The sequence below is a fragment of the Epinephelus lanceolatus genome, chromosome 3 (assembly GCF_041903045.1).
Source record: "Epinephelus lanceolatus isolate andai-2023 chromosome 3, ASM4190304v1, whole genome shotgun sequence".
In the NCBI taxonomy this organism is placed as follows: domain Eukaryota; kingdom Metazoa; phylum Chordata; class Actinopteri; order Perciformes; family Serranidae; genus Epinephelus; species Epinephelus lanceolatus.
In genome coordinates this window covers 20,027,887-20,055,102 of record NC_135736.1, presented here as the reverse complement: position 1 = coordinate 20,055,102, position 27,216 = coordinate 20,027,887, and the positions used below count along the sequence as shown (strand labels likewise).

At 39.8% G+C, this 27,216-nt stretch overlaps 1 protein-coding gene across 2 annotated transcripts; it reads left to right on the top strand.

Moving 5' to 3' along the window:
* Window positions 1-198: 198 nt before the first annotated feature.
* Window positions 199-26,912, top strand: pycr1b (pyrroline-5-carboxylate reductase 1b). Of its 2 annotated transcripts, XM_078166099.1 has the most exons (10): window positions 199-540; window positions 3,124-3,493; window positions 18,381-18,474; window positions 20,188-20,258; window positions 20,490-20,669; window positions 21,019-21,126; window positions 21,297-21,410; window positions 23,051-23,143; window positions 24,112-24,275; window positions 25,960-26,912. In XM_078166099.1, exons 1-10 carry the CDS (start codon window positions 260-262, stop codon window positions 26,135-26,137), a joined length of 1,653 nt encoding a protein of 550 aa, XP_078022225.1. In that variant the 5' UTR covers window positions 199-259; the 3' UTR covers window positions 26,138-26,912. The 2 variants fall into 2 exon arrangements, with proteins under 2 accessions (XP_078022225.1, XP_033478773.2); XM_033622882.2 differs by lacking the exons at window positions 199-540; window positions 3,124-3,493 and adding an exon at window positions 17,558-17,697.
* The last annotated feature ends 304 nt before the right edge of the window (window positions 26,913-27,216 follow it).

The window sequence follows — 27,216 nt, the reverse complement described above, 5'->3', positions numbered from 1 at the left end:
TCTCCACCCCAGCAGCGCTCGAACATCGATCCAAATTTAGTCGGCACCAAGTTTGAAAGAGAGACTGAATATGTGTGGAATTTTCACTGGCGTCAATACTGCTTTCTGGAGTTTTCCAAACCTGTTTTCCAGCCTGCCTGTGATGTCGATGCACCTGTAAAAAGAAACAGAAAGAAACACACAGTGTACACGGCTCTAGTCTACTAATTTTGTTGGCAAAGGGGTGTTTAATATTTATCTCTCCTACACTCTCCCAGTTATGGATACACAGGGTGGTCCATACCTCAACAAGAGGGCCCTCTGCTCACCTCTGGGTGCTGCCCGCCTTTGTCAGCTGGCCATGGGCTGTGCTGTGATTGCGATGGTGACCCACAGTGCCGGCTACAGCGGTTCACAAGGCGTGTTCTGTATGGCAGCCTGGTGCTTCTGCTTCACCATGACGGTTGTGGTGTTCTTCCTGGACGCCGCTCGTCTCCACAGCTGCCTGAGGATATCCTGGGACAACCTCACCGTCACATGTGCTGCCTTCGCAACGCTCATGTAAGTCACATGTTCAGGTGTTCCTCTGATCCTCAGTTTGTGGTGCTGATGTTCAAACAAAATTGGCATATGAGGTGCTTTCATACCTTTTTCATTTGGGGAAGAAAGTGTTCAGCCTGGTGAGTGCATAAGAACGATGGGAAGGTTACACTTTCACTTTCTTCTTCATCACCTCCATTCAACAAATGTGTGTCCAAAAATTCCACTAGAGCTGCAACAATTAATGAATTATTCAATTTGTTGCCAACTATTAAATGAATCGCCAGAAAATTTGATGACTGATTCATCAGTTGTAGTCTTTTTTTTTTTTTTTCTTGAGAAGGACAAGTCAAAATTCTCTGATCCAAACTTTTAGATGTGAATATGTTCAGGTGTCTTTGTTCCTCTGTGAATATAAACTGAATGTCATTGGGTTGTGGACAAAACAAGACATTTCAGGACGCCATTTTGGGTTTTGGGAAACAATGGGAAACATTTTCTGACATTTCATAGACCAAAGTAATCAGTTAATCAAGAAAATAACACACAGATTAATCAATAGTGAAAATAAAAGATAGTTGCAGCTCTACAATCCACTATTCAAATTCACTGCAAAGATTCTTTGTCTCTTTGACTTCTATTATTAGACATAAACCAAACCAAGCTTTTAATTATATAGGCCATATAAATAACTTGTTAATCCTAAGTATACTGAGCACTAGTAAAGTGTTGCACCAAAGTTAGGTTACAAAGATTTCCAAACATCTTAATATAGTTTTGAGCTACAATGTTAAACGTTGTAATTACCATATTTTCATTGGTTGTGGATGGACAGAAACTGTAAAAAGGGGAATATGTTATAAAAAATACTTAAAGGTCCAACATGTAATACCTGGACACATGCTCCAAACTAATACAGGGCTGCATTTCACCTCCAAGCCAACTAGTACAATAAAATAAACTCACAAAATTTAAAGAAAGTTAACATTCTTACACCTATTTTCCTTATTAAACCCGAAAAATACAACCACACACATTCTGAATTCAAGTTTCTCTTTCACTAAACTAAGCCTCGCCTAACTGCTTTGTTAACTCATCTTAAAACACACTCTACTGAAATTTGACATACACAAAATAAAACTCACGAAAACTCTTGGATAGTGTTTCCACTGTTCCAACAATTACCACCTCAAGTTTGGTTGAAATGTCTTAATTCACTGAGTTAAAATGAAAAAATATGCCTGCGCAACACTTCTACACTTCTTGGGAGGCAGACCATTAAATTAGCAAAATAAAATGACAAAAATCACAAAACATCTGATGGAAAAAGTTAGCCACTAGCCAGACAAGGCAAAAAGGACAGTGAATATTAGACTAACATTTATCAGGTGGACACAACTCTCAATGAACACTAATATTGTCTAATGTATATAGTTGATACACATTATATTTTGTTTTTTTTATAATTAAGTTATCATACGGTGCTACAGAATGAGATGAGTATTTCTGCAGGAATAATTTCACATTGTTATTTTGGACTTACATAATTAATTCATATTACTACATATAGTAATTATTCCATTATAATTCATAGCACTTTTGATCTTTTTTTTTTTTTTAATTAATTTTCATGTGTATCATTAAGTTGCTATTTTATGTCCTCTTAGCCTCAAGTGAGAGTAACTGTAGTTCCTACCTGATATCCTCCTGAGACTGTAACCTTTTTTTTGTTATGTATTTCTAATTTCTCCTAGCTATTTAGGATTAGTAGAACCTGAAAGTTATAAAAACTAAACACTTTTAATGATAATAAAGTCTCAGTGTCCCCAAATGAGTGCTTTCTAATTAACAGCATTTTACCTTGTTACCACAGCTAAAATTTGCAAAATCTGAATGGCATATCATAGTACTAATGTTTTTAATCATAAAAAAAACAAGTTTCAACCATTACATGTGATTAACTTTTGGACCTTGTCCACTTTTGTGTCACGGTCAGCTGCAGACTGACTTGGCAGAGATGGCTGCCATCTTGTTTTAACATGGATTAGTGTATTATGGTCTTAGTACCACTAGATAGCACAAAATAGTGTCCACAAATGAGACCTCAGTAAAGCAGAATGAAGTACAAGGTCCAGTAAACCAAAATGTAATGTCCTCATATGAGGACACAGGGTCTCAGGAGGATATTGTTTTGCGGGGTAGCCTACAGGTGTAAAAGACTAACAGAAGATTTAGAGTGAAGCTGGATGTACGCTGTGTTGCCATATTTTGGTGTGAATTAAAGAGGATAAACTGTAGTGTTACCTGTCTGCTGGAGGTGTAAATAAAGCACTGTTAGCTTACAAGTTCAAGTTCACCATATAAACTTTTTCAAGTGATAATATGTCAGTGTTGGTGTGCTGCCCCCCAAGTGGCCATTAAAGACCAATCAGTACAGATATTTGTACAAAAAGGACTGTAGTTTAAGGTCCACCTACGAGCTTTTTCAGACCTTTCAGCTGCATCTCATGGTTTATTTTACATCACGTTGACACTCCAGATGTTTTTTCCTGGTGTGACGACATCATATTTACATTCATGTTTGCCTGTCTTGTTCTTCTTCAGGTACGTGACCGCCTCTGTGGTCTACCCGCTCTTCTTCGTCCGATCTGAGTGCCCCTATGCCGGTTGCGATGTCCGAAACTTCCGCATCGCTGTGACTGTCTGCTCCATCCTGGGTACTCTGGCCTACGGGGCTGAGGTGGCCTTGTGCCGAGCCAGGCCAGGCCAAGTTGTGGTGGGCTACATGTCCACTGTCTCTGGTCTCCTCAAAGTCGTTCAGGGCTTTGTGGCCTGCATCATCTTTGGAGCTCTGGCCAATGGGAGCGAGTATAACCATTATGCCGCCACAATATTCTGCGTTGCCGTCTACGCTTTCTGCTTTGCTGTGACTGCAGTGGTGGTCTTCATAACTGTGTGCGGACGTACAAAGGCTGTGCGCTGCATGCCCTTTGACCGCTTTGTGGTGGTGTGCACCCTCCTGGAAGTTCTGCTCTACCTGAGTGCATCAGTGGTGTGGCCAGTGTTCTGCTTTGACACAAAATACGGCTCTCCATGGAGACCGTCATCGTGCCCTCAGGGGAAGTGTCCATGGGACAGCAAGGTTGTGGTGACGGTGTTCTCCTTTGTCAACTTTGGACTGTATTTGGCAGACCTGATTTACTCCCAGAGGCTACAATTTGTCTCCTCGCGTGTGCCCACTAACTCACGAGTGTAGCAGCATATAGAAGCATATTATTATTATAATGGCTTAACAGGTTTAAGTTATTAATCTACTTCACTGTTCATGATTTTGTTCATGCATTTATTTGATATTTAAAGTGACAGGAAACACTGATGTGGAGAGATGGTTGTGAGTCAGATATCCCAGGTGCCCAGGCACCCCAAATTCAATGTGAAAGCACTGTGGAATGTGAACAATTTTAACACTCTGTCCCCTCTGCCACACCCCACTGAGGTGACACCCCATCTCTTTAACTCACCCTTTCTGCCCTCTGATAGATTTTGGGAGAACAGCCAGCCTCACCCAAGCAGCCAGGGCCCACTGGTATGTCCTGCCAATTCCTGATAAACCAAGACACTCACACTATTCTTGACCTACAGCACAACACACACACACACAGACACACACACACTCACATACTCACTGCTTATATTGCTGCTCAAATAATACATAAAGTCTTGTATATAAATAGTAAATCTGGCATTGGCATCTGTGGCATCCCTGTCATCTGCAAGCCCCTCACCAGCGATCTACGGACATTACCCCGGCTGCCAAAAATAAACACGAGCTGTCTGCGCTCATATTAAAGCAGTGAGACAGCATTTATAAGAGGCTGTAGTCTTTAAAGCTCTCTATGAAATGCTTCCTTCAGTCTATGATAAAAAAAAGTAGAGCCCATGTCCTGAAGTCCAATGTTAAGATGACCTGCAGTTTGACTACCACGTTATTCATAATTGCGCAATATGAACATGTGTCAGTGTGACCGAGGAATGTTTGCACATTAACACAGAGGATGAAAAGTGGCCTAACATGTCCTAAACAGCAGGTCAAATGCAAAAATCGAACAAACATCTATTTCCATTTTACTACAGATACACTGGCAGGAACAAATGATTACTGTGGTTAGATTTTCTAATAATATAAAACTACTCAGAGATAGTTTGACATAAACTTAAAGCTAATCAAGATTTTTATATTCACAATACATGAAATGATTCTTTATAGATGAGAGGTTTCGCTAATGGTGACAAACATACAGATACTAATTTTTACCAACTCAGCTCTACAGAGCATTTTAGCATCTTTCAGCTCCTTGTTTTGGTTTTACAGCCTGTAACTTTATTGTTTTGATTCACTCTTCCTGCTCTCATGGTGTTGTTTTCAGCCACATTGGGCAGCAGCATGATAAAGCTCTAAAAACCTACTATAGTCTACCTGTCAAGCACCAAACAGAACACAGACACCGTTAGCAGCTAGTAGATAAACACAGTGGAGCATTTAGCAGCTAAAGAGACATACTGTATATTTCCTTAAGGAATCGATGGAGACCAAAAACAGAGCTAAAAGAGAGTGAATATTGAACTAAGAGTGGTCTGTTGATCAGAAACACAACTCCAAATGAATGCATATATTGCTCCTTATCTGCTGGATGTGCAAATAGGCAACTGTTTGTTAAAACGTTCGCACAGCCTGTTCCCATTTCCAACTCATCAAATACTGCCGCTTTGTCAGCGATAGTGGCATCATATACCAAAGCACAGAGGCACCTTTCGCGGCAGTATGATATGCAGCAAGCACCACCAAACTTGTCACATGCCACTGCTTTGTCAGTGGATGCCAGGTGCTGAGGGGGTCAAACAAACTCTTGTGTTTCACCCTGGAGGCTTCTGTTTGTTTCCCTTGTAATACCAAATGTCAGTGTAGTTATTTTGTCAATAACAAAGTAGTGTGCTAGTATGTTAAGCATGTTACAGTAGTGATGAATGTCACATGACATGTCACGTGACGTTGCATTACATAGGTAACAACCATGATGTATTTTTAAGGAAATAAACCTAAACCTTACCTATGTTCTAAGTTTATTTTGAAAATGCCTGTATGCATGTAAGCATTTGTGCAAGCAGAAAATTTAGATGTCCTGTGAAATCCAAAGTATATTTTGAAAAGAACACAATGAATGTAACAAGCATAAATTGTCATTCTGACCCAGAGCATCCAAAACTGACGCAGGAGGGTACATAGTATGTAATATTTTGACATTTAAGTCCTCTGACAAAGCAGCATTATTTGATGAGTTGGGATGAGAACATGTTGTTTGTAGGGCTGCCACTCACGATTATTTTCACTGTCGACTAATCTTTCGATTATTTCTTCGATTAGTTGACTAATTATTTCATCGAAAAATGTGTTAAAATGTTGAAAAATTTCGGCCTGTCTCGCTCAAACCCCAAAATTACGTCATCTACTGTCTTGTTTCATACTCACGCCAAAGGGTTTTAGTTCACTGTCACGGGAGAGTGTGTAAAGCTGCCAATATCTGAACGTAAGAAGCTGCAGTAAGAGTATTTTGGGGTACTTTTATAGTACTTTTCTATGAAAAATGACTCAAACCGATTAGTCAACTACTAAAATAGTCACCGATTATTTTAATAGTCGATTAGTCATCGATTAGTCGACTAATCGTGGCAGCCCTAGTTGTTTGCCACATCAACTTTATAATGTGATACGTCAATGTTGTGTTTACAGCTTGTTGTGCTGCCCCAAGTGGCCAAATCAGTCAGCGCATGTTTAGATATAACTATGCAACCACATAAAATAATTTTACATGATAAAATAAAGACCTACAGTCCAAAAGCCATCTGTAATACAGCTCTGTCTGTCTTTTGTCTTCGATTTACGCACGTGTTTTTCATCTATTGTAACTCTATGTAATCACATTGATAAAACTCCTGAATGTTCCAACATTTTGGGGAGGTATGTAACATAATGAAGACTTTGTTGCTTAGGCTGTGGCTTAAAATAATGAATTAAGATCATTTGTGTTATGCTCAAGTTTTAAGGGGCAGTTCACACCCAAATATAAAAATTGCCCACATATATTTCCTCTTACCTGTAGTGCTATTTATCAATCTAGATTGTTGTCTACAGGTGAGAGAAAAAAATATGTATTTTTGATTCTGGGGTGACTACTATCCCTTTCAGATCCCTTAAGTCTGATGACATTAATAGTCTGTCTCTTTGTGTGTCATTGCCACACAAGCATTATCCAAGTGATGTAAGACTCCATCTGCCTGCTCTAACACACAACTGTGTAATCACCTCTTAATGCCAGTCTCAGATGATCTTCAGGGTCCCCTGTTTGTGTACAGTGAAAGACAATTAATTCAGGGTTTAGTTCATAACATGTCCAGTATGTGCTTCCTCCTGTGCTCTTGTCCTTTTTATCATCTCCTCTCGGTCACCTCCACTTGTACCACTTGTGAGTTCATGACATGATTTTAATGTCTAGTCCGTCTGAGAGCATAACCCAACAGATATTTATCATACATAATCTCTGACCGGCATTAATTTGTTAGACAGTATGAATTTATACCCCACTATCCCTGCACTCTCTGGGGGTAAAGGAGGAGAGACAGAGGCCGCTCTGGCTGCCACCTTCTCTGTCAGCACTTTTATCTTCTTGTTTCACAGGAATAAAACAGAAGAAGACGTCTCACTGCCACAACTCAGCCTCAGCAGTCTCTCCTTGTCCTCCTCCTTTTCTCTTGATTACGCTTTCTCTCTCTCACTCTGACCCTGTCTGTCCAGATTTGTACCCTCCCTCCTCCTTCTCCCATTTCTCTCTCACACATCATACCAGTCTCCTCCTCTCCATCCTCCACTCCTCTCTGCTTTGGTCACCTCAGTGAATCTCATCTCTCTAATCCAGGATCAATGTATTCCCCTGTCACATCTGTGAGTGCTATGGATGTATTGTATTAAGTCCCTGGGAAGTCACTGTGCCACAGCGTACGTAGAGCACGACTGTCTTGGTGCTCAGCAGCAAATCCAGCACCAGTTGGCTGCTCTTGTATCCAAATCTGTCTAAGACCACAGAAAACGTCACTGTGTGTCTTAGAGATTTGATATTTTAGACGCTGTGCCAACTCTTTTTAAATTAGTACGTAAATACAAGTGAGTAACATGTACATATAGAAAGAGCAGACGAGCAGTGGATTATAAAGGGGTTTATGTAAAGTGGTGCTAATTTGTGCAGCAATAAATATCTATGTGTTGTTGAACTAACACTGTGTGTGTTTGTTGCTTTCGAAAGCGTTTTCATCCTCCGATAAATCCTGCAGAATTATTTCTACAGACAGGCCCTCTGGAGGCCGCACTCTGACTAATATTTCCAAAGTAGGATACGACATCAGTGGAATATGACAGAGCCCAGAGAGAGCTGCCGCTGAAAGTGACGGACAGCGTTGCCACAGAGCAATCTGTAGCTCCATTAAGGCCCGTGTACTCCCTGCTCCTCTGCAGATCCCCATTTAGCAGCTGTTCCATGTTTGGCACTCATTTTACCTCTCACTCCCTGCAGGCCTCTGTCTTAAACATAGCTGTACACACACACACACACACACACACACACACACACAGAGCCTACAGTGTATGAACTCCTCTGACAGAGATGAGCTGCGACAGGTGTCCATCATAACGTCCCTTCCTGATTCTCCAGCCGCGGGGACGTGTGGGACAGGGGACTGCTGGCTCGCTGTCGTGACTAATCTCTGATGGCGCATGTTGCTGATGTCAGCTTCCCCCCTGTAGCTCTTGGCTCTTGTTTTGCCAAATGTTTTGTGGAACGTTGTTGAAGGCTAAGTCTTTGGTCCCACAGGATTTGAATTCACGTCAGCTCCTCTAGCTGTAGGAAGATACTGTATACAAAACAGAATGGACGCTCATTTTGGAGGCACTCACAGTAGCCAAAATGTATCATCTGACCTGGAGTTTAAGTTTTGACACTTTCTGGGGTGGACAAAATAATAGAAACATCTAGTAGTATGATACACACACACACTCAAAACTGAACATTTTATTTATTTATGTATTCACTGAATTATATTCCAAAATAAAATATTATTGCAGGGCTGCTGTACTGGATTGCATCATGTGGTGTTCCTGTTATTTTGTCCAATCCCTGTAAATGAACCTTTAAGTATACTGTGAGTTTAAAAAACAGCTCACTATGATTCTTCTTTGTAGTCCTATTTAAATGTATATTATTTTTCACAAATGTCAAATGTGATCAGAGATTTTTGGCAGGTGACATGGCCTGATGCACTGATTGCAATATTTAGTTTGTCACAAGAATATAAATCTATAAAATGAAGTAAATACAGTATGTTATGCAGCTTTAAAAGCGTGCAAGGTTTGGTGGCATCTAGCAGTGAAGTTGCAGAGCCAAAACTTTTGTTGTGTGCCAAGTGTGTGGGGGGACTATGGTAGCCAACACGAACTTCCCTATCTGTAGACCAAGTGTTTGATTTGTCTGTTCTGAGCAGTGTTGGCAGGGTTACTTTTAAAACATAGTCCACTACAGATTACTGAATACATGCCCTAAAATGTAATCTGTAATATATTCCATTAGATTACTCAAACTAAATAAAGTATTCAGAATACTTCAGAGTCATCTTGCTGAGCTCATGTGTCTGAGTCTAATATTTCCATGCTGAAAACACTCGACAGTGTGCTGGCTGTGCATCTCCTCTGCCATTGTTGTGTGTCAGGCACACTGCACACACTTTTTAAAAAAATCTGTTTATGGGAAATGTGTGCCTCATATGAATTTTGCATTGTTTCCTAACAGCAAGCGAGTGTTGCTCTCTGTCCACACTGAATCTGTCAAACATTTAAAAGATGGGCAGATACTTCTTATTTCTCTCAGTTTGTACTTTTTTAAACAGAAAACACCTTTAATATTGTTTTATTTACTGGAAACAACATACAATATAGCCAACATTGGGTAGGTTGTCATAAGTGACGGTCATTTACCAGAAACTGTCAGCTTCTTTACATTCTCCTCCCCTTTTAAAGTTCACAAATCAACCATTCTTCATGCATTGCAGAGGTTTCAAAGCAAGCGACAGGAATAAACAGAACCAGGGCGTCTGAAAAAAATTTCAGCTCAAAAAGCACAGACAGTTTCAACATTAGACAATAGAACTCCGCAGCCATGGTTGTACTGTAAAACATGGCGGAGTTCGTTAAAGAGGATGCCCACTCTATATGTAGATCAGACCTCCAGGACGCGTGCTGGACTTTGAAGCCATAACATAGTGGCCAAATCATGTAACTACAGCTTTAGCTTTCTTCACATGATGCCATTGGGCCCAAAAACTTTTTCCTATAGACTTACACTGGGAAAGGGGCATCTGTAATCAATGATTAAATTCTAATAAAATCTTGAAAGTCTAGACCACTGGTTCTCAAACTCTGGTGCAAGTACCCCAAGTGGTATGCAAGCTCCTTCTAGTGGTACGTGAAGGAATTTCGAGAATATTAAATACAGTAGTATTAATTCAAATATATATATGAGCTGTCAAAATACTACAAATTTTACATAACCCATGAGATCCCTGAACTGCAATTTAAAAAAAAGTTTTGCCTTTCCTGTAATATTTTGTTTTGATTATCATCCTGCTATGTAGTGTGCCCATTTTTCCATGTTACAAGCTAAACTGTGATGGCAAAATAGTAAATTAAAGTAAAATGGTTTAAAAACACTGCATTCATGGCTCCATTTGAGAACGATTAGGAACAGAAGCATGCATCAGGAGGAGAATATTTTGTGTTTAAAGTTTTCCAAGGCTGAACAAGGTAGACCTATGCTACTGTATTTTAGCATCAGTCATCGTGGTGGTACTTGCAGAGTCTAATATTTTCTGAGGTAGTATGGGGTGTAAAGGTTTGAGAACCACTGGTCTAGAGGTGCTGCATGATTTTATCATTTTATCCCCATTTAAATTAGAAAAGTGCTAAACTGGAAGTTGGCCCCTGAAGTCTGTTGTGAGCTTGCTTTTTTGGCTTCATGTGCCACTGAGCAGTTTTCATTGGAATAGATGGGGTCCGCCTCCAACACTTTATCCAGTTCTCTTTATACATCCATGATGTAAATATAAACAGCTCTTTCAAAGGTATTCAAAGGTGACCTAAATCCCTAAACCCTACACACTGAACATTTAATGGTTGAAAGAGTTCATACCATCATAAACTATAGAAGCTTAGAGTTATACTTTGTGGACCCACAGACAAAGAAATAGCCCAAAATCTTTTGGGTTATGCTGAGCTTTGAACCTTTTTTGTGATCCTACAATACATTGTAATAGCATCTTCTTTTAACCAGTCTGTCTGACACCCTACCTTCATGTCTTTCAGAAGGTCAAAGTACAGACACGACCAGCCTGGCAACCTTTACTGAGTCACCGTGTTAGTGAACACCAGTGAACCAACAAAAAAAGATCACAATCAACAAATATCCTCCAGTGACCCCCTGGCTACAGTTGGCCCTCTTCAACATTCCTGCTACATCAACACCTTTACGAACAAAGAGGATCTCTGTTAACTAATTGGGTGATTTAATTCTCACTCTATGCTAAATACCTGATGAATTGAGAATAGGAATACAGACCAAGTGTGACATACTGTGCAGCTTCCGTTCTCCACGTGCTCTTTTGGGATTTTCACTCTGATTTGTCCGTGAGATTTTGTGATGAGCTGTGGGAAATCCTTTATTAGTTTGGGGGTTTGACATAAAATTGAAAGCTGACATTACACTGGATGCCTCAACTTCACTGCTGTCATTTCTTTTGTATTCGTTTGTATTCATTCCTGTCTCGGACTCATTCTTGTCACTCATTCTTGTCTCAGACTGCAGGCGGGAGACGTATGCACACTTGGGAAAGATTCTCTGTCTGTGTGTGATATTAAATATGCACATCTTCTCTCACTCAACAAAGCTACACTCTCTCTCCCTCTCCTGCTTGTTCTTAGGTCGTCACACACACACACACACACACACACACACACACACACACACACCTCTGGGCCCTAATCACTGCAAGCAACAAATTGTTGTGAATGCTTCACCTAGATCCGCTTGTCACTGTGTGCTGAAAAGAAAAAAAAAAAAAACAGTTTCGTGCTCTGTGGTATTTTTAATAAATCTCTTGGGGTTTTGTCAAAAAAAGAAAGACCGAATGAGTGTTGTCACGCCTCAGCACACATGCCGAGTCTGAGTGATAGATAGTACAGAGGCAGGCAGTGGTAAATTGACTTTGTGTGTGTGTGCGACTGACAGGCAGAGTTGCAGGGATACATCACTGAAATGTTCAGCTTGTTTGAGATTAGGTTCGGAGAACAGTTTTGCGGGTAATTATTCCACAAGCCGATGCAACAAGAGGAAGGGGACACTGTGCCGTGCCCCCTCGTACACTACTACATCTGTTATTGTGCACTTTGCAACATCAGAAGGGAATGAATCATCATATTGTTTCTTAAGTTCCTTAAAATTCTGTTTTATTCTGAGAGAGAAGACACACTGGGTGAGACAAGCTGAAATGTTTTACTTCAAAACATTTTCTTCTGACAATATTTTACTAATCATGAGAAAAGAAGAAGCAAAATCAGGGTTGGAGCTGCTGCTGAGGACACTGCAGTCATGTCCTCTGTCTTGTTTTTTTAATTGAAGAAGTTTTACTGACTCGAGGAAGTTAACATTTTGCAATTACACACACAAAAGGGACACAATATGGGTTTCTGATGCTACAAATTTATTTTAATAATAGATTATAGGGGTACTCGAGCAATTTAGAATTGCACTTTCATACAGCTTGGGACTCAAACACAGATTTTAAAAAAGAATAGTCAAAATCAGAGAAGCAGGCTGAGATATCTGGACTTTTAATCCTTGTATGAGTCAAACTTCAAAAACAGATGATCCTACATTTCCCAAAATGCATCAAGACACCCCTACATCCTAATTGTCTACCCCTTTCAAAACCCACACCTCAAGTTTGTAATGACAGTCTTTCTGATAAAAAAAAAGTCCAGGCCCAAACCAAGATAACCACGATGTCATCACTATCTTTCTGTAAAAAATCAGACTTATGCAGTCTGATTTTCAAGACCTACTCCCACCTCGCCACTCGTAAATATGACCTTTTATTCTGCAACCAGATCCAACCTGACCCATCGACTCAAAATCCCTGGCCCGACCTGAAACTGTAAATTCTATCATGACTATGCACTGATAAAATAATTATGTTCAGCAGCACATTCAAAGTGATCGTTTTGGGCCATTTAATACATGTGAAACTAAGATCATATATTGCTTATTCTCATGATATTGAGTGGCACATCTCCACAGTTAACAGCTGTTGCAGAAGACAGTGCCGAGACACAAAGTCAGCAGTCAGAGGACTAAAATATTAAAAAATAGAATAAAATAGAATAAAATAGAATAAAATTAAATTAAATTAAATTAAATTAAATTAAATTAAATTAAATTAAATCATTATTCTCATTTTATTTCAACATATAATTTATTATCTAACACTTGTGATCCAACCAGAATCAGTCACCTACTTGGTACCCGTGGGTACCCAACCCAGTGCAGCAGTCTGCCAGACAGAATAATCACTGAACAATTACGTACATTTGCATTAATCTTCTCAGTTTTTCAAAGACATCCCCAAGCAGAAATAAACAACCATTCTGAGGTGATGGGGTGTTTACCTATGGAGAATAAAGTGATAAAATGATATCACTCTGCCCAGCTGACTGGAGAGGAGGAGCACCCTAACAGCTGGTGCCATGCATTCTGCTTTATATATAGACAGGAGCATATGCAATCCCTCAGTCTGCATTCCAGTCCAGCAGCACTGTGAGAAAATAAATGGAATGAGGTCCCTCAAAAGAGGCGTACAGCACCTCTTGTGAAGTGTAAATTTAGCCTGGCATGGCATGGTATGACATGAGAAACACAAGGAGGAAGAGACAGGGAGATAGACAGCAGGGTCAGTCCTATTAAAATGTGCACAGGGGAGATTTTAGCATCAAACTGACAGTTACAGGCCAAGTTCATGGCTTATTTTGAGAATATGCATTGGAGAACTACCAAGGGATAGGCAGCCAAACTGTATTTGAATGCTGTGGCTCATTAGTGCACTCGCCATCGGATTCGGCTTTATTTCAGATTCTGTCAAATCTAAGGGGAGAGGAAGAGGCACTGGTCGACAGTCTCCTGTTAGAATAACAATCCTTCATTCAAATTCAGGTCCCTCAAATATCACAAGCCACTTCTGGTGCCCTGAAGTGTTTTGGTGAGTCATCTTCAAATCTCAGTGCATTTCTGTTCAAAATAATGAACCCTGAACATGTGCCCAAACCTTTCTGGTGGGAGACTTTTCTCTTGGCATGTGAAAAGGTGACGTGATGTCTCCAGTGCAAAAATCACAAATAAGAGGCAGTGATGTCTGTTGTATGAGAAAAACTGCACATATATAAATCACATCTGAAATGTTTTACAGTATTTTACTAGAAAAGCCATAAAACCATTTTAAAGGGCTCAATTATTGCTATAACAACAGAGATTACTGTTGTACAAACACTATAGCAAACATGACATTGGTGGGAGGGTGGAGCCTATCGCTGACTTTGGGTGAGAGGTACACCCTGTACACCAATTAACCTGCATGTCTTTGGACTGTGGGAGGAAGCCGGAGTACCCGGAGAAAACCCACAATAACACAGGGAGAGCATGCAAACTCCACACAGGGGGCCTCCCCCACCCAAACATACATTAAAGCCTTAAATGGGAAGCTAACTGTTGCTGGATACCATAGTATGCATATATGTAGGTATGTATGTGCATGTAAGTATGCATGTGTATGTATATGTAAAACAGATGTGTGGTGCAATGGGCAGCGTGCACTTTGTTGGCTGATGGCAGTCTGTACATGTACTGTCGGTACTGAGTGTGTGGGATTGTGAATAGCAACAGCTCTGTGTATGGACTGTTTAGATGTAGGAACTGTACGTATAACTTTTTTGTATCGTTTAACGGCAGGTAACACATGTATCAATGACAAATTTCCTTTGGGACAATAAGCTATATCTGATCTTATCTTATATGACAGTAAACTGAATGTGAGTGTCAAAACATGCCATGTAAAGATGTCACTTTTAAGTCAGAAAAAAAAATGTGTGATGGATATTATTTCACTATTTTCTGACATTTTAAACACAAAGCAATAATCGATTAATTGATCAAATATTCAGCAGACTAATCGCTAGTGAAAATAATTGTTAGCTGCAGGCTTCTTCAAAGATGTACTGTAGCTGTGACGCCTCAACATCATGCCTTCATCAGGTAAACTCAAGGCAGTCATTCCCCCCGCCCCCCAATACTCAAACATGCTCACAATGTCCCCCCAGTTTATTGGTAAAAGTTAAAAATAATCACATTTACTGTTCTGTGTGTAGTTTGTGTATCTATATCTCTTATGTCTCGTATATCTCAGACATGCTTGTGACATATGAACCTCCTACGACCCTGTGGACATCTGACCGTCCCCAGAGTCAGGACAAAACATGGTGAAGCAGCATTTTGTTATCATGCAGCACAAACCTGGAATAATCTCCCAGATGATGTTAGACAAGCCCAGACAACTTTTAAGTCAAAGCCAAAAACATTCCTTTTTTACGCTGCCTACTCCACCCTGTAATGACTGCAACCTTAATTTTAAACTCAATTTTAAATCATTTTAAGGAATCTTTTTATCTTTGCACCTCCTGTCTGCCCTTTTGCTATTAGTAATTCTTTTTACCTTTTACATCTTTTTTTCTCTTTACTCTTTTCTGTATTTTTATTATGTTTTATATTCTAAGGCACTTTGAATTGCCCTTGTGTATGAAATGTGCTATACAAATAAAGCTGCCTTGCACTGCCTTGCCTTTGTGCAACTGGTATTGCCGGCCCCCAGCAGAAGCTGTTGCTTTACAGCTGTGTGTGGGTACAATCAATGTCTAACACTGTACTGTCTCTCTTTTTCGTAACTTTCAAATGTATTAAAAACTAGAAACCTAGGATGTAATATGACTGTTAGGTAGGCTATATCAATATCAGTTGTGATAGTGTTTGTAAAATGTAAAAAAAAAAATTATATGTTTATGCATCATATCTTCTCACAGTGTTATACGAAATTCCTGTCAGAACAGTATATACTGTACATTAGCAAGCAAACAGCCCATACAATCCAAGCATATTCCACTCTCAGGCTTTGCATAATTGGATCCATTGTTTGCATCAGTTGCTGATGAGAAACTTATTATCACAACACCACACAAGTAATAACACTACACTCAGGACATGCATGAAAAGGTAATGTTAACATCGATACATCTGTTTGCACTGGAGCTAGATAAAATATGGAAATACATAAAATTGTGTTTTTAAAAAAGTGTCAGTAATGACATGGAGTGGAAACAAATGTTTTGAGTAAAAACTGGCCTAATCAGCTAAGATACATGCAGTTAATGAGACAGTCACCCAGTGACCATAGATTTAGAATAATACCCAGACACCAGGTCCCAAGATGGCTCCTTTTCAGTCCAGTGGAGTTGCTCGCATGGCACATATGCCAAAAACAGTTTCTAGCCTCCAGGTTAACTTCTGTGGTATGCAGCCCACTGAATATTCGCAGTTCCCAGAGACCTAACATTGTGAATGACATCAGAAATTTTTAAATTGCTTTTCTTGGCTCAAGGAAAGCTTTATAAATGTGAAACCTTCATGGATCAGAAATTCATAATATAAAGAGTCATAATTGAGGTTTTATGCAGTTCTAAGTGTCCTGTCAACAGGTTTACAGATGTCTCTTTTAAAATGATGGCCTATTGGGAAAATGCTTTTTGTGCCACAGGGGATGTTTTTTGCTGAGATACCATTGAGTAGCCACTGTGAAAAACAATCAGCATTCCTTGGGGCTTGCCAGCGACCAACAGCAGTGCTCATGGCTGTAGTCAACTAATATTAATGTCTATTATTACATCATAGTTGTCAAATAGTCCACATGAAGTGTTATTTAAATAAGATTATTCTTCTTTCTGCTCCCTTTCATTCAGATTTGGGAATGTTGTGTTATATTGTATTGTTTTTTTTTCTTTTTTTCAATGAATGAAATAAAAATAAATAAATAAATAAATAAAAATATTTATGTTGTGTTGTGTAATTCAACAGCTGCTTTCATTTACTGCATATTTGTATAGCAGACTGTATGACTGTACTTGCTTTTGTATAATAGCCTGTAATATAATGGGAAATGAGTTTTCACATTTTTATTTTTTTCCAGAGGGGCAGGGACCCTCCAGACCCCTTGGCAGATTTCATTCCCCAGCAATGTTGACTCCATTGCCCTTGGGTAAACTTAATAAGAACAGCATCTCATATAACCCAGGCGTGAATCCCAGGTGGAGCCCTGCCATCACTGATGATTCATTTTAAAACAGGTCTGGGTGGTGTGTATTTTTATGTTGTGCAAACATGACCCACACCATGAAAGGAATTTGTATTAACAGACAGTTTTCATTTAAGACTGAAGGAACTGCATACTTTTATTGTCTCAGTACAGCATGCTACAGTTAGCTCTTTCCTTTCCACTCACACATTAAAAGTCCAGTCTGTCTGTGTTAAATCAGTCATGAATGGACGCAATGGAAACTGACAGGCTTTGAGGCTTTGACCAACATAAACATAACCTACTTTACAGCCAGGGCTCCTATGTATCTGACCTACATTTATCCTGGGAGCTTCACCATCAGGCAGACTGATGTAACTGGGCGTGGCTGACTATAAACCCCGCCCAAATTGTGCGATATAATTTCTCATTGGCCAGGAGCTTAGAGTGTCTCTTTCGTGATTGGTCAGTTTCGCTGCCCGTTACAGTTATGGCGCTCATGGGGGCTGAGTAAAGAGGAAGCCACGTTGACACAAAAAGTAATAATTTCTGTTTTTTTTCTGACGCCGGGACAGAACCGTCACGTCGTCAACTTACACCTGCTAACTGTGTAACCTCAGCTGGGACATTTAAGTAACGGTAACTATCTCCGTGTTGTATGAATTTGTCGTATTTCTCATTCATTTCTGGTTGTGAAAGCTAACTAGCTAGCTAACATAGCGGCTAGCATAGAAGAGGCGCTCATCAGTTAGCGAGGTAATGCTAACATCCCTCAGCATCAACTGGAGCGGTAACGTTAGCACTGGATACACTAACGTCTTGTAAGCAAACATTAGACAGTACCACAAGGTAAACTTCATAGTGAAACAGTGTTAACAGTGATGTTGAACGATAACGTTACAAACTCAGCTGTAAATCGAAGTATTAGAACTAAAGATGTTAGCAGATGACACTTGATGGAGCTAAAGACTGATATAGTGGGTTCAGAAAGTGGTTTTGTTTCCTGCAAATTAAACTGAATGTGGAGCTCAAAGCTGTGAATGTGCCCATATCCCAGTAAAAAAACACCCATGTGCACTGCCAAGTGTCAGAGATGGTGTTTCATCATTCACTCTCCATGGACCTGCTCCAGGATTTTACTCCAGGTTTCATCATCACCAAAGCCTGTCTCTGCTTTTCAATAAGTTAAAACTTGATCCACAATTAGTCAGAAGTAAAATTTGAAAGGCATATTGTAAGTGACAGTGTTTGGGAGGTTTGTTCATAATGTGGTCAGTTGAAATAGATGACGGTCAGCAGCAGCTTCCTCACTGTTTTCACAGGTCAGAGACGCCACATCATCTCACAGGATGAGTGTTGGGTTCATTGGAGCGGGCCAGCTGGCTCATGCACTGGTGAAAGGGTTCACGGCTGCAGGTGAGACCACTTTCTTCATTGTGCAATATTTGCCTTGATCAGAATCCAAGTTAACTGATATCAACTCAAGTCAACTTTATTTATACAGTACCTTTCATACAAACATGCAGCCCAAAGTGCTTCACATGGCAAAACTGGAATGACTGGGGCACAAGACAATAAAATATTAAGAAAAGGAAACCAACCAAATCAGAACAAACTAAAGAAAAAGATTATTGAAACTCCATAGAGTAAATAAATAAATAAAATAGAATTAGAAATAAACAGGAGAGATAAAAGAAGGTAACAACCAATGGTTAACGCTTAAAACCAAGACTGTAATATTACTCCACATTAAAAGCCAGATTAAAAAGATAGGGCTTAAATTTACGTTTAAATCATATATCTATACTAACTAATCTGCGGTTGGATAAGGACAAAAATGCAGTCACAGCTACACATACACTATACATACATACACGCGCATATCTACCTTAATAAGTCCTGCGGAGTTGACTCACTACTTTTTTTGCAAACCTGTGCACATGTATAAGGCCTTATTATTGTAATTAATTCAATCAATCAATCAATCAATCAATTTTATTTATAAAGCCCAATATCACAAATCACAATTTGCCTCAGAGGGCTTTACAGCATACAACATCCCTCTGTCCTTTGGACCCTCTCAGCGGATAAGGAAAAACTCTCCAAACAACCCCTTTATAATTAAAGTAACACTTTGGCCGATAACCGATACCAATGCTATAAAGAAATCTTCATTATAAAAAAATGAACTGTTTTAAAGTCATTCAGCCCTTCATTACACTACCTATGAATAAGCACAAATTCAGTCACATAAATGTATGAAACAACCTTTAAAAGGACCTTTCTCCTGAAAAACAATTGTAAAAAAAAAAAAAACTGTTTCAAAAACCTTATTACCATATACATAATATATACTTCCCTCTCTAATATATATTTTATATTGCTGTGAAAACACCAACAAACTTCTCCTTCAAAAACAACTGTATTTATTCAAGTTTCTGGCCAAAAACCACATTTTAAAAGATTAAATTTGAATACATCGCCTAATACTAAATTTTACTGTATAGAGTTTGAAGGCATCATAGTGTAACTCAGTGCAACCTCTGTTAGCTGTTAGTTGCAGCTACCAACAGGTACATTTACTAGCTCTCCTTTTGCTGATGTCAACATAGATTTGTTGTTCATAATGTAACATTATCAGGGAAGCAATGAGGTGCGTCTCTTGATGTGAAGATGGTGAGTTTACTGCATCCTTTCGTCCCGATGGCATCCCCTGAGCGATCACTGTTCATCCCACACACATTTATATTGACTCCAGGAAGACGGGGCGATGTTTGTTTCAAGCTCTGCTTTTTAGCCTGTACAAAATAGATGTGAGGCAATGGGAAATAATTGGCTACTGCTGTCGGTGAATGCCATCTTATTGATGGATGCATCTCTTGATAATGTACTTTTTTAAAATATATTTTATTGCATGTTTTGGGTAGTCCTTTATCTGTTTCCCCTTTAGGCTGTTTTAGTCTGTATGAAATGTGTTATATAAATAAATAAAGCTGACTTTCATGTGCTGCTGAGACATGTGAATTTTCCCTCTGGGGATCAGTAAGGTCTTATCTTACAGTTGTCATTTCCTATCTCATCTTACATCCTCATAGCTCACTCTTCACTTCCTCCTGTCTCCCTCCCCAGGTGTGATTGCTACACACAGGATTACAGCCAGCTCCCCAGACACAGATCTGCCCACTGTGACGGGGCTGAGGGTGAGAAGACATGTTTCTGCTTCATTATGTGGTGTGTGGAAATGGGAAGAGAAATAGAAACACGGTGCAAGCGCGCATGTGTGCAAGAGTGGGCTTGTCTAAGAGGTTATAATGTGTGCATGTTGCTGTAACAACACCTGTTTGCCTCCTTCTCTGTTATTTCCCCATTTCTCTGAACACCCTTTCTCTGTTAAACATCTTTGGTTTTCATTTCTTCTTCTTCTTCTGTAGAAAATGGGGGTGAACCTGACAACTAGCAACAAAGAGACGGTCAATAAGAGTGATGTGCTCTTCCTGGCTGTGAAACCCCACATCATCCCCTTTGTTCTGGATGAGATTGGGCCAGACATCGAGGACCGTCATCTCATAGTCTCCTGTGCGGCAGGCGTCACCATCAGCTCCATAGAGAAGGTTAGCCTTTATCACTATCTCTGTCTTGCTCTGTAACCCAGATTTATTGATCTGATGAAGTTTCACAAGCTTTAGATGACTTTATATGCAGTGCGCACTTTGTGGTCTTGTTTCAGCCTGCCTGTGGTGTACAAAATAATTTTTTGTCAAACCAGCCACACTAGTCTCCTCTGTCTTCTCCTCAAGCCTTTCTGTCTTCTTATTTGTCTTCTCTCTCTTCCTCCCACCCTATCTCAAATTAATTTTAATCAAAGTGTTTTGGCATGCTCCCAAGCGTGTAAAGGAAACTGTTTTACATCCTGCCACCTCCACACACCTTTCCTGTATTTCCATTCTTGTAATTTCACAGAAGCTGCTTCAGTACCGTACAGCTCCTAAAGTCATGAGGTGTATGACTAATACTCCAGTGGTGGTGAGAGAGGGAGCTACAGTGTACGCCACTGGGACACATGCAGAGGTAAAGTGGACGAACTGTAGATACGAGAGTCAAATGTGTTTTTGGGGTTTCAGGTTTTGCCCTGTGTCTCAGATAAAAGTATCAAAAGCAGCACAGAAAGGTTGAACTAGATGTTTAGCTTTGAATAATTCTTCCACGTCATTACCAGCATGTTGTCCACCTTCTTTCAGGTGGAGGATGGCAAGTTACTGGAGCAGCTGATGGCCAGCGTGGGTTTCTGCACAGAGGTGGAGGAGGACCTCATCGATGCTGTCACCGGGCTGAGTGGCAGCGGACCAGCCTACGTGAGTAACTTCAGAGATGTGTGTTTGTCACAAAGCAGTGTACGTGAGGCAAGGTGTGTAAGAGGCTGCCATCACTGTGTGGTCTGGTATGGAGGAAATAATCTGTGTAATCCTTTATCCCAAAATAGCCTAGACAGGAGTCTGCTGCAATGTTGGTGATTTCAACTTTATGTTAACAGTCAAAGGATTCATTACTCAAATTTTCTCCAAACTTCTTTTTGCACTCAGAGAGCTACTGAGACTTATTCTGAAATGATGTTGGAACGATCTGATGTGGTGTGTTTTTGGAAGTCTGATTGTCATTAGTTATCTATATCTTCAGCTGTCAGGCTTCACAGCTATAGAGCTTAAACCGATGATTGTGTATTTTTATTATCTTATTTTTTGATAAATTATGTAGTCTATAAATTGGCAGAAAAAATAATGAAAACAGCGAGTAAACAAAGCCTCAAAGTGATAGTGTTATTTGATAAAGTCAAAAACTCTATTTATTCAATTCATAATAAGATACAGAGAAAAGTAATCAAATCTTCACAGCTGTAAGCAGCAAGTATTAAGTAGTTTCACTTGATGAATTACTGAAATGCAGATAATTTTGACTGTATATACTACAGTCAGTGCTGACTGTTAAAAGCTTCTGCATGCTCACTGTGTCTTTCAGTGACTGGTGATATTTTTTTTTTAGATGTTTCAAGGCTGGAGGTCTAGACACAAAGAAAACAGTGGCAGAAGAAGAGGTCAAATGCATGCCAGGATGTGTGTTTTCTTTCTTTTTGTATTTTTTTGTATCGGGATACGTTTTTCCTCTCTTGAATGTCTCCTTTAGAAAACACACGAGGGAGCCCAGCTGTGGTAATTGCTTGTATTGCCATGCTTGTTTTTCTAAATCTCGATCACTCCTGCTTTATAAAACGGTCACGTCACATGCCTGCTTAGCAGGCAAAGGTGTCTAGTGGTTGAGGAAATTAAGAATTGTGTCTGTGGGTTATCTGCTGTCTGCATAGAGCTTGAGGTTTTAAATAGGTATTTTTAAATGTAGGCTTGAAGATGTTTGAGCACTAGTTTGCCCGTCCTAACTGTGAGGAGGTGGTGAGGTAACTTTAAATGAAGGGGATGTCAATGTTAAAGAGTCAATTTGTTGTTCTATGCAGACTGGAGGCTGAAGAATGAGAAAGAAGCAAAGAAAGCTGAACAAATCATTAATCTGTTGACTCAAATTCTTGATAAATCAGATTGTTGGTTTGTATATAAAGTCTGTACGAGGGCTGGGCGATACTGAGAAAATGGAATACCTCCGTATTGATATTGTGATGATACTGTAGGATTGACTATTGGTGCTTCCACAAAATATCAATACAATGAGATTTCTGCTAAATAATCATCAGTAATGTGGATATAATGACTAAGTGAGCTAAGGCAAACAATACAACAGTCAGGTCAGTTAATAAAATTACATTACTTTACTGTAATGCAGCCTTTAAAACCAAGAAAAGACAACACCAAGACGATATCTAATTTCATAATATGTCGATATATGATCAATATTTTGCCCAGCCTCAGTCTCTACATTTGATAAAGATGTGATGACATTACTGCATAAAGGCAAAAACATTTAACTGTGTGTGTTTGTGTGTAAACAGGCGTTCACAGCCCTTGATGCTCTTGCAGACGGAGGAGTGAAGATGGGTCTGCCCAGACGACTGGCTGTCAGACTTGGAGCTCAGGCCTTGTTGGTCAGTTGTGTTTATTGTGTGTGTGTTTGTGTGTGTGTCTCTTTCACTGCGCCTGTTCTCAATATTAAGCCTCCGTGATCTATTGGTCATCTGTTTCTGAAGACAGAAAATGCAGTGAGATTGAGTTGCTGCTTTCAGTGCACCAAATATTCCTACTGTCTTGAAACTGCTGACTTAAGTCACTAAAAATGATGAAACTCTGGAAATATAAAACTCAGTGTGATATTCTGACAAAGAAAAACGATGAAAAAGATCAGTTTTCAACACGTAGCTGTTTTCTGCAGGGTCAACACAGGTGATTGGTGAAAGCAGAAATTTCTAATTGCTGCTGTTTTCAACCTGATTAATAAAAATAGATATTGCTTGAATTTGTTAACGCTGACACTGTTTTGATCCCAATTTGGCAATTTGTCAAAATAGATTACTGGAAACGATTAACTTCAAACTGTTTTTGCAGTCGTGGCAGCTGCTTCAGGCTCCGTCTTCTGCTCAGTGTGTTCAGCTCCTTTCTGCATTTTTATGAGCAATGTTCTGTTTTGTCCCTTTTTTTTCCTGCACGAGTCTCTTCAGATGTTGTTATTTGTTGTAGACAGTAAATGCTCTTGGTCTGAGTGTCTCCTCTTGTTTGCACATTTGTCTCCAGGAAACACTCTCCAAAGGCAGCATAGTCATACTCACCTATTGTAAGCCAACAAGCTGCCTGGAAAATCTTTCTCCAAAGAAAAAATTCAGATCTTGTGTATGTCAGATTAGATTTAATTTCTTAGATGGACTTTATTTGTGATTGATTCTACAGTACAATGCACATTTGTATCTCTCACGTTATGATGATGACAAAAGCATTTTTGTCGCTGAGGATGCGTCAGCACTCCACAGCTAAGAAGAAGTTAACAATACAATGACCTTCATATAAATCCTTGTCTCCCTCCGCTTCTTAAGCTCTCTGTCATGTTCATGTTTTTCGTCAGGGAGCAGCGAGGATGCTGCTGGACTCGGAGCAGCACCCCGGCCAGCTGAAGGACAATGTGTGCTCACCAGGGGGCGCCACCATCCACGCCCTGCACGTCATGGAGAGCGGCGGCTTCCGCAGCCTCCTGATCAATGCAGTGGAGGCTTCATGCATCAGGACACGGTGAGACTGTCACGCCTGCAAATACAAATCAAAAAGGATGCACTCATTGTGCCCCGATTATGAAATACCGAGCCAATACTGATGATTAAAACAACAATTTGGCTGATTGTGAGTAGTTTTTGGTTGTAGTTAAAGTAAAGTAAAGTCATTCAGTCCTTTGTTACTCTACCTTCGAATGAGCACAAGTTCAATCATATAAAAGTATGAACACTTCATGAGAACGTTATGATTGACCTTTCACCAATACTCATTTTTACTGAATGGAGCTTGAACGCATCATAATGTAACTCAATGCAGCCTCCCTTAGTTGTGAGTTCCAGCCACCAGCTGCTTGGAGCTAATGCTAACCAGTTATCTTCCTGCTGATTTTTAACACAGATTCGTTGTTCACAATGAAGAACTATCAGAGTAAAAAATAGGGTGCGTCGCCTGATGTTTAGATAGCGATTTTACTACATCCTTTCGTCTCGAAGGTGTCCTGGGGAAGATCTCTGTTCATCCCAGAAACATTTTCTATTCTTCCTGGGATGGAGCCCTGCTTTTTAGACTGACACAACAAAGAAGACATCAGCCACTACCATCGGTGAACATCTTATTTGCCGATGGCAGTCAACAAGGCGAATATCAGCTGATAAATCAGTGCATCCCTTCAAATCACACATCTAAACCAACAGCAAGACCAGATTTCTCAGCCTTGGCCCCAAAATTTCCCCTAAGTTGTCAAGATGTTGTGAATTATTTTTATTTATAAATCTGCTTAATATTTTTGTCAGTTGGTTAATCATTTAGTCTGTAAAATATTAAGATGATGGCAATTGTCCATCACAAAGTTCTTGAGCCAAAGAAACGTCTCATTCAGTTTATAATGATATTAAAAGTAGCAAAGACCTTTAAGAAGATGAAGCCATCTTTGGGATTTTGCCAGAGACGCCACATTGAGAAATGTTGACCATTAATTTTCTGACAAGTCAATAAATCAATCACCAACCAATGTGGCACAAAATTTGAAAACGTTATATTTCTGTATTCCACTGTCAAGACCATCAACACCTGCTGCAGAGGCATTATATAGAAATTATTCTTTATACAAAAACAAACATGAATATTTCAGGAATGCAGTTCGCTCTTGACCCTGTTATGGTTCAGGTCCACAGGAGACGTCATTTCCACACTTCCCATTAATTGTATGTAAGCAGCTTTGCAGTGCATTCTGGTCGCGCAGCTTTGTGTTTCAAGAAACAGGGTGTCCATTCCTTGTGTGCATAAAGTAGAATCTAGGTTACTTAATGCAGATCAGGGGCGTCCTCCGTGACTCGCTGCCTCTGAAACTCCTGAAAAACTTTTAAACTAACCATTGTTGATCTAGAATAAAGACGGAATCAGGAACTGCATGGCTTATTTCTCACAGTAGATGTTTTCAGGAGCACATTATGGTGCTTTCGTAATATAAGACCAAGTTACTAAAGGAGCCGCCATGTTGGTCTGATTTTAAATCTGGGAGCAGACAGCCCATGAACCTAATGGGACACCCATCCAGAGCCCAATGCAAATCAAAGTCTGCTGCTCTTCATGCTTTGTAGTGTTAGAACTGAAGGAAATATGACACACACACACACACACACACACACACACACCTGTGTTTGTACTGTATATCTAAACACCAGGCGTTCTCTTCCTCTCACAGGGAACTGCAGTATCTGGCGGACCAGGAGCGCATCTCTCCAGCAGCCATTAAGAAAACAACACTGGACAAGGTGCTCCAGCAACCCGGAGTCACAGTCAGCGGAGTGGCTAATGGGAACGGCAAATCAGGGCTCAGCCTGTTCAACAATCGCGGCCCCGGGATCAAGAAGAAGAACTGAGTACACAGAGGCAGGCGCACACACAAACACATCACAGGTTTGAGTGTACACACATGTACACACATGGACATACATGCATCGTATATAGCTGGACTGATCTGAAATCAGATCCGTTTCACTTCACATAAATGCCAAATTATTTATTCCTACTCGGGTTACATGCGGACAGTGGATCTGCTGGTGTCATCACCACATTACACACAAGCACAGGTGCATTCTGGGTGTGTTGCCCACAGTTATAGCCTTATGTTGTAATGCAGGATTACTGTCTACACATACACAAATCCAGATAGACAGTGAAGAGCAAAAGTGCATTTGCAATCTGTTGTCTGTTTGTTTGGGCTCTCGACTATCTAAGGCTGTTAAGGCTGCTAAAACAGTAATGACCCAGTGGGCCATCATGGGATCCTGGTACACACCAGGCAGCAGATGGCTGCTGGGATACCATCAAGCTCTTAATGTTTGTCTTTAATGTCTTTCTTTTAAAACAAAAATGAAGCCACAATGTAAATCATCCTGTACCCTTCTTCTGTTTGTGCTAATAATTATTTTATGTTGGACAACAGTATTACACTGTTCACAAAGACTGAACAAAACAAAGAATAACTTTTATGTACGGTTATTTTGATTGTCGTATTTGAACACTATGGTCTTTCATGCAATGTCATAATGGGGTTTCTTCTAGCACATTAAGAACACTGTGCCTTCGACCCTTTGGACCCACAGTATGTATGTATTTCTTGCAAGTAAAGGTCATTCAAAGCTTTAAAAGAAATGCTTTTTGCTCAGATCTCTTTTTTCACTTCCTGTTTGTGAAGGACGTCACATGTCTTAAACCCCAAATCTTGAACTGGTATCGTGTAACTCTTGATGTCTTATTATATAAAGGCAGCTTTTACATTTTCTCTCCTTAAGAAAGTGTGATGTTATTACCTGAAAGTCCTACAAGAAATTCATCTACACAAAGAAGCAACATTATATGAAGGTATTTTCATATAGATCAGTCCGTCCTTTTTGTGTATTTTGTATCGTTTGTTATATTTTTAACCCCATAATTTTGCATGTTATGTATTGTTTTG

What these genes read in the sequence shown, in the direction of transcription:
- pycr1b (XM_078166099.1), top strand. Translation starts at nt 260, where the DNA reads ATGGATACACAGGGTGGTCCATACCTCAACAAGAGGGCCCTCTGCTCA. An exon ending in GCTGCCTTCGCAACGCTCAT is followed by an intron (nt 541 to 3,123) that starts GTAAGTCACATG and finishes GTTCTTCTTCAG; the next exon opens with GTACGTGACCGCCTCTGTGG. An exon ending in CCACTGGGACACATGCAGAG is followed by an intron (nt 21,127 to 21,296) that starts GTAAAGTGGACG and finishes ACCTTCTTTCAG; the next exon opens with GTGGAGGATGGCAAGTTACT.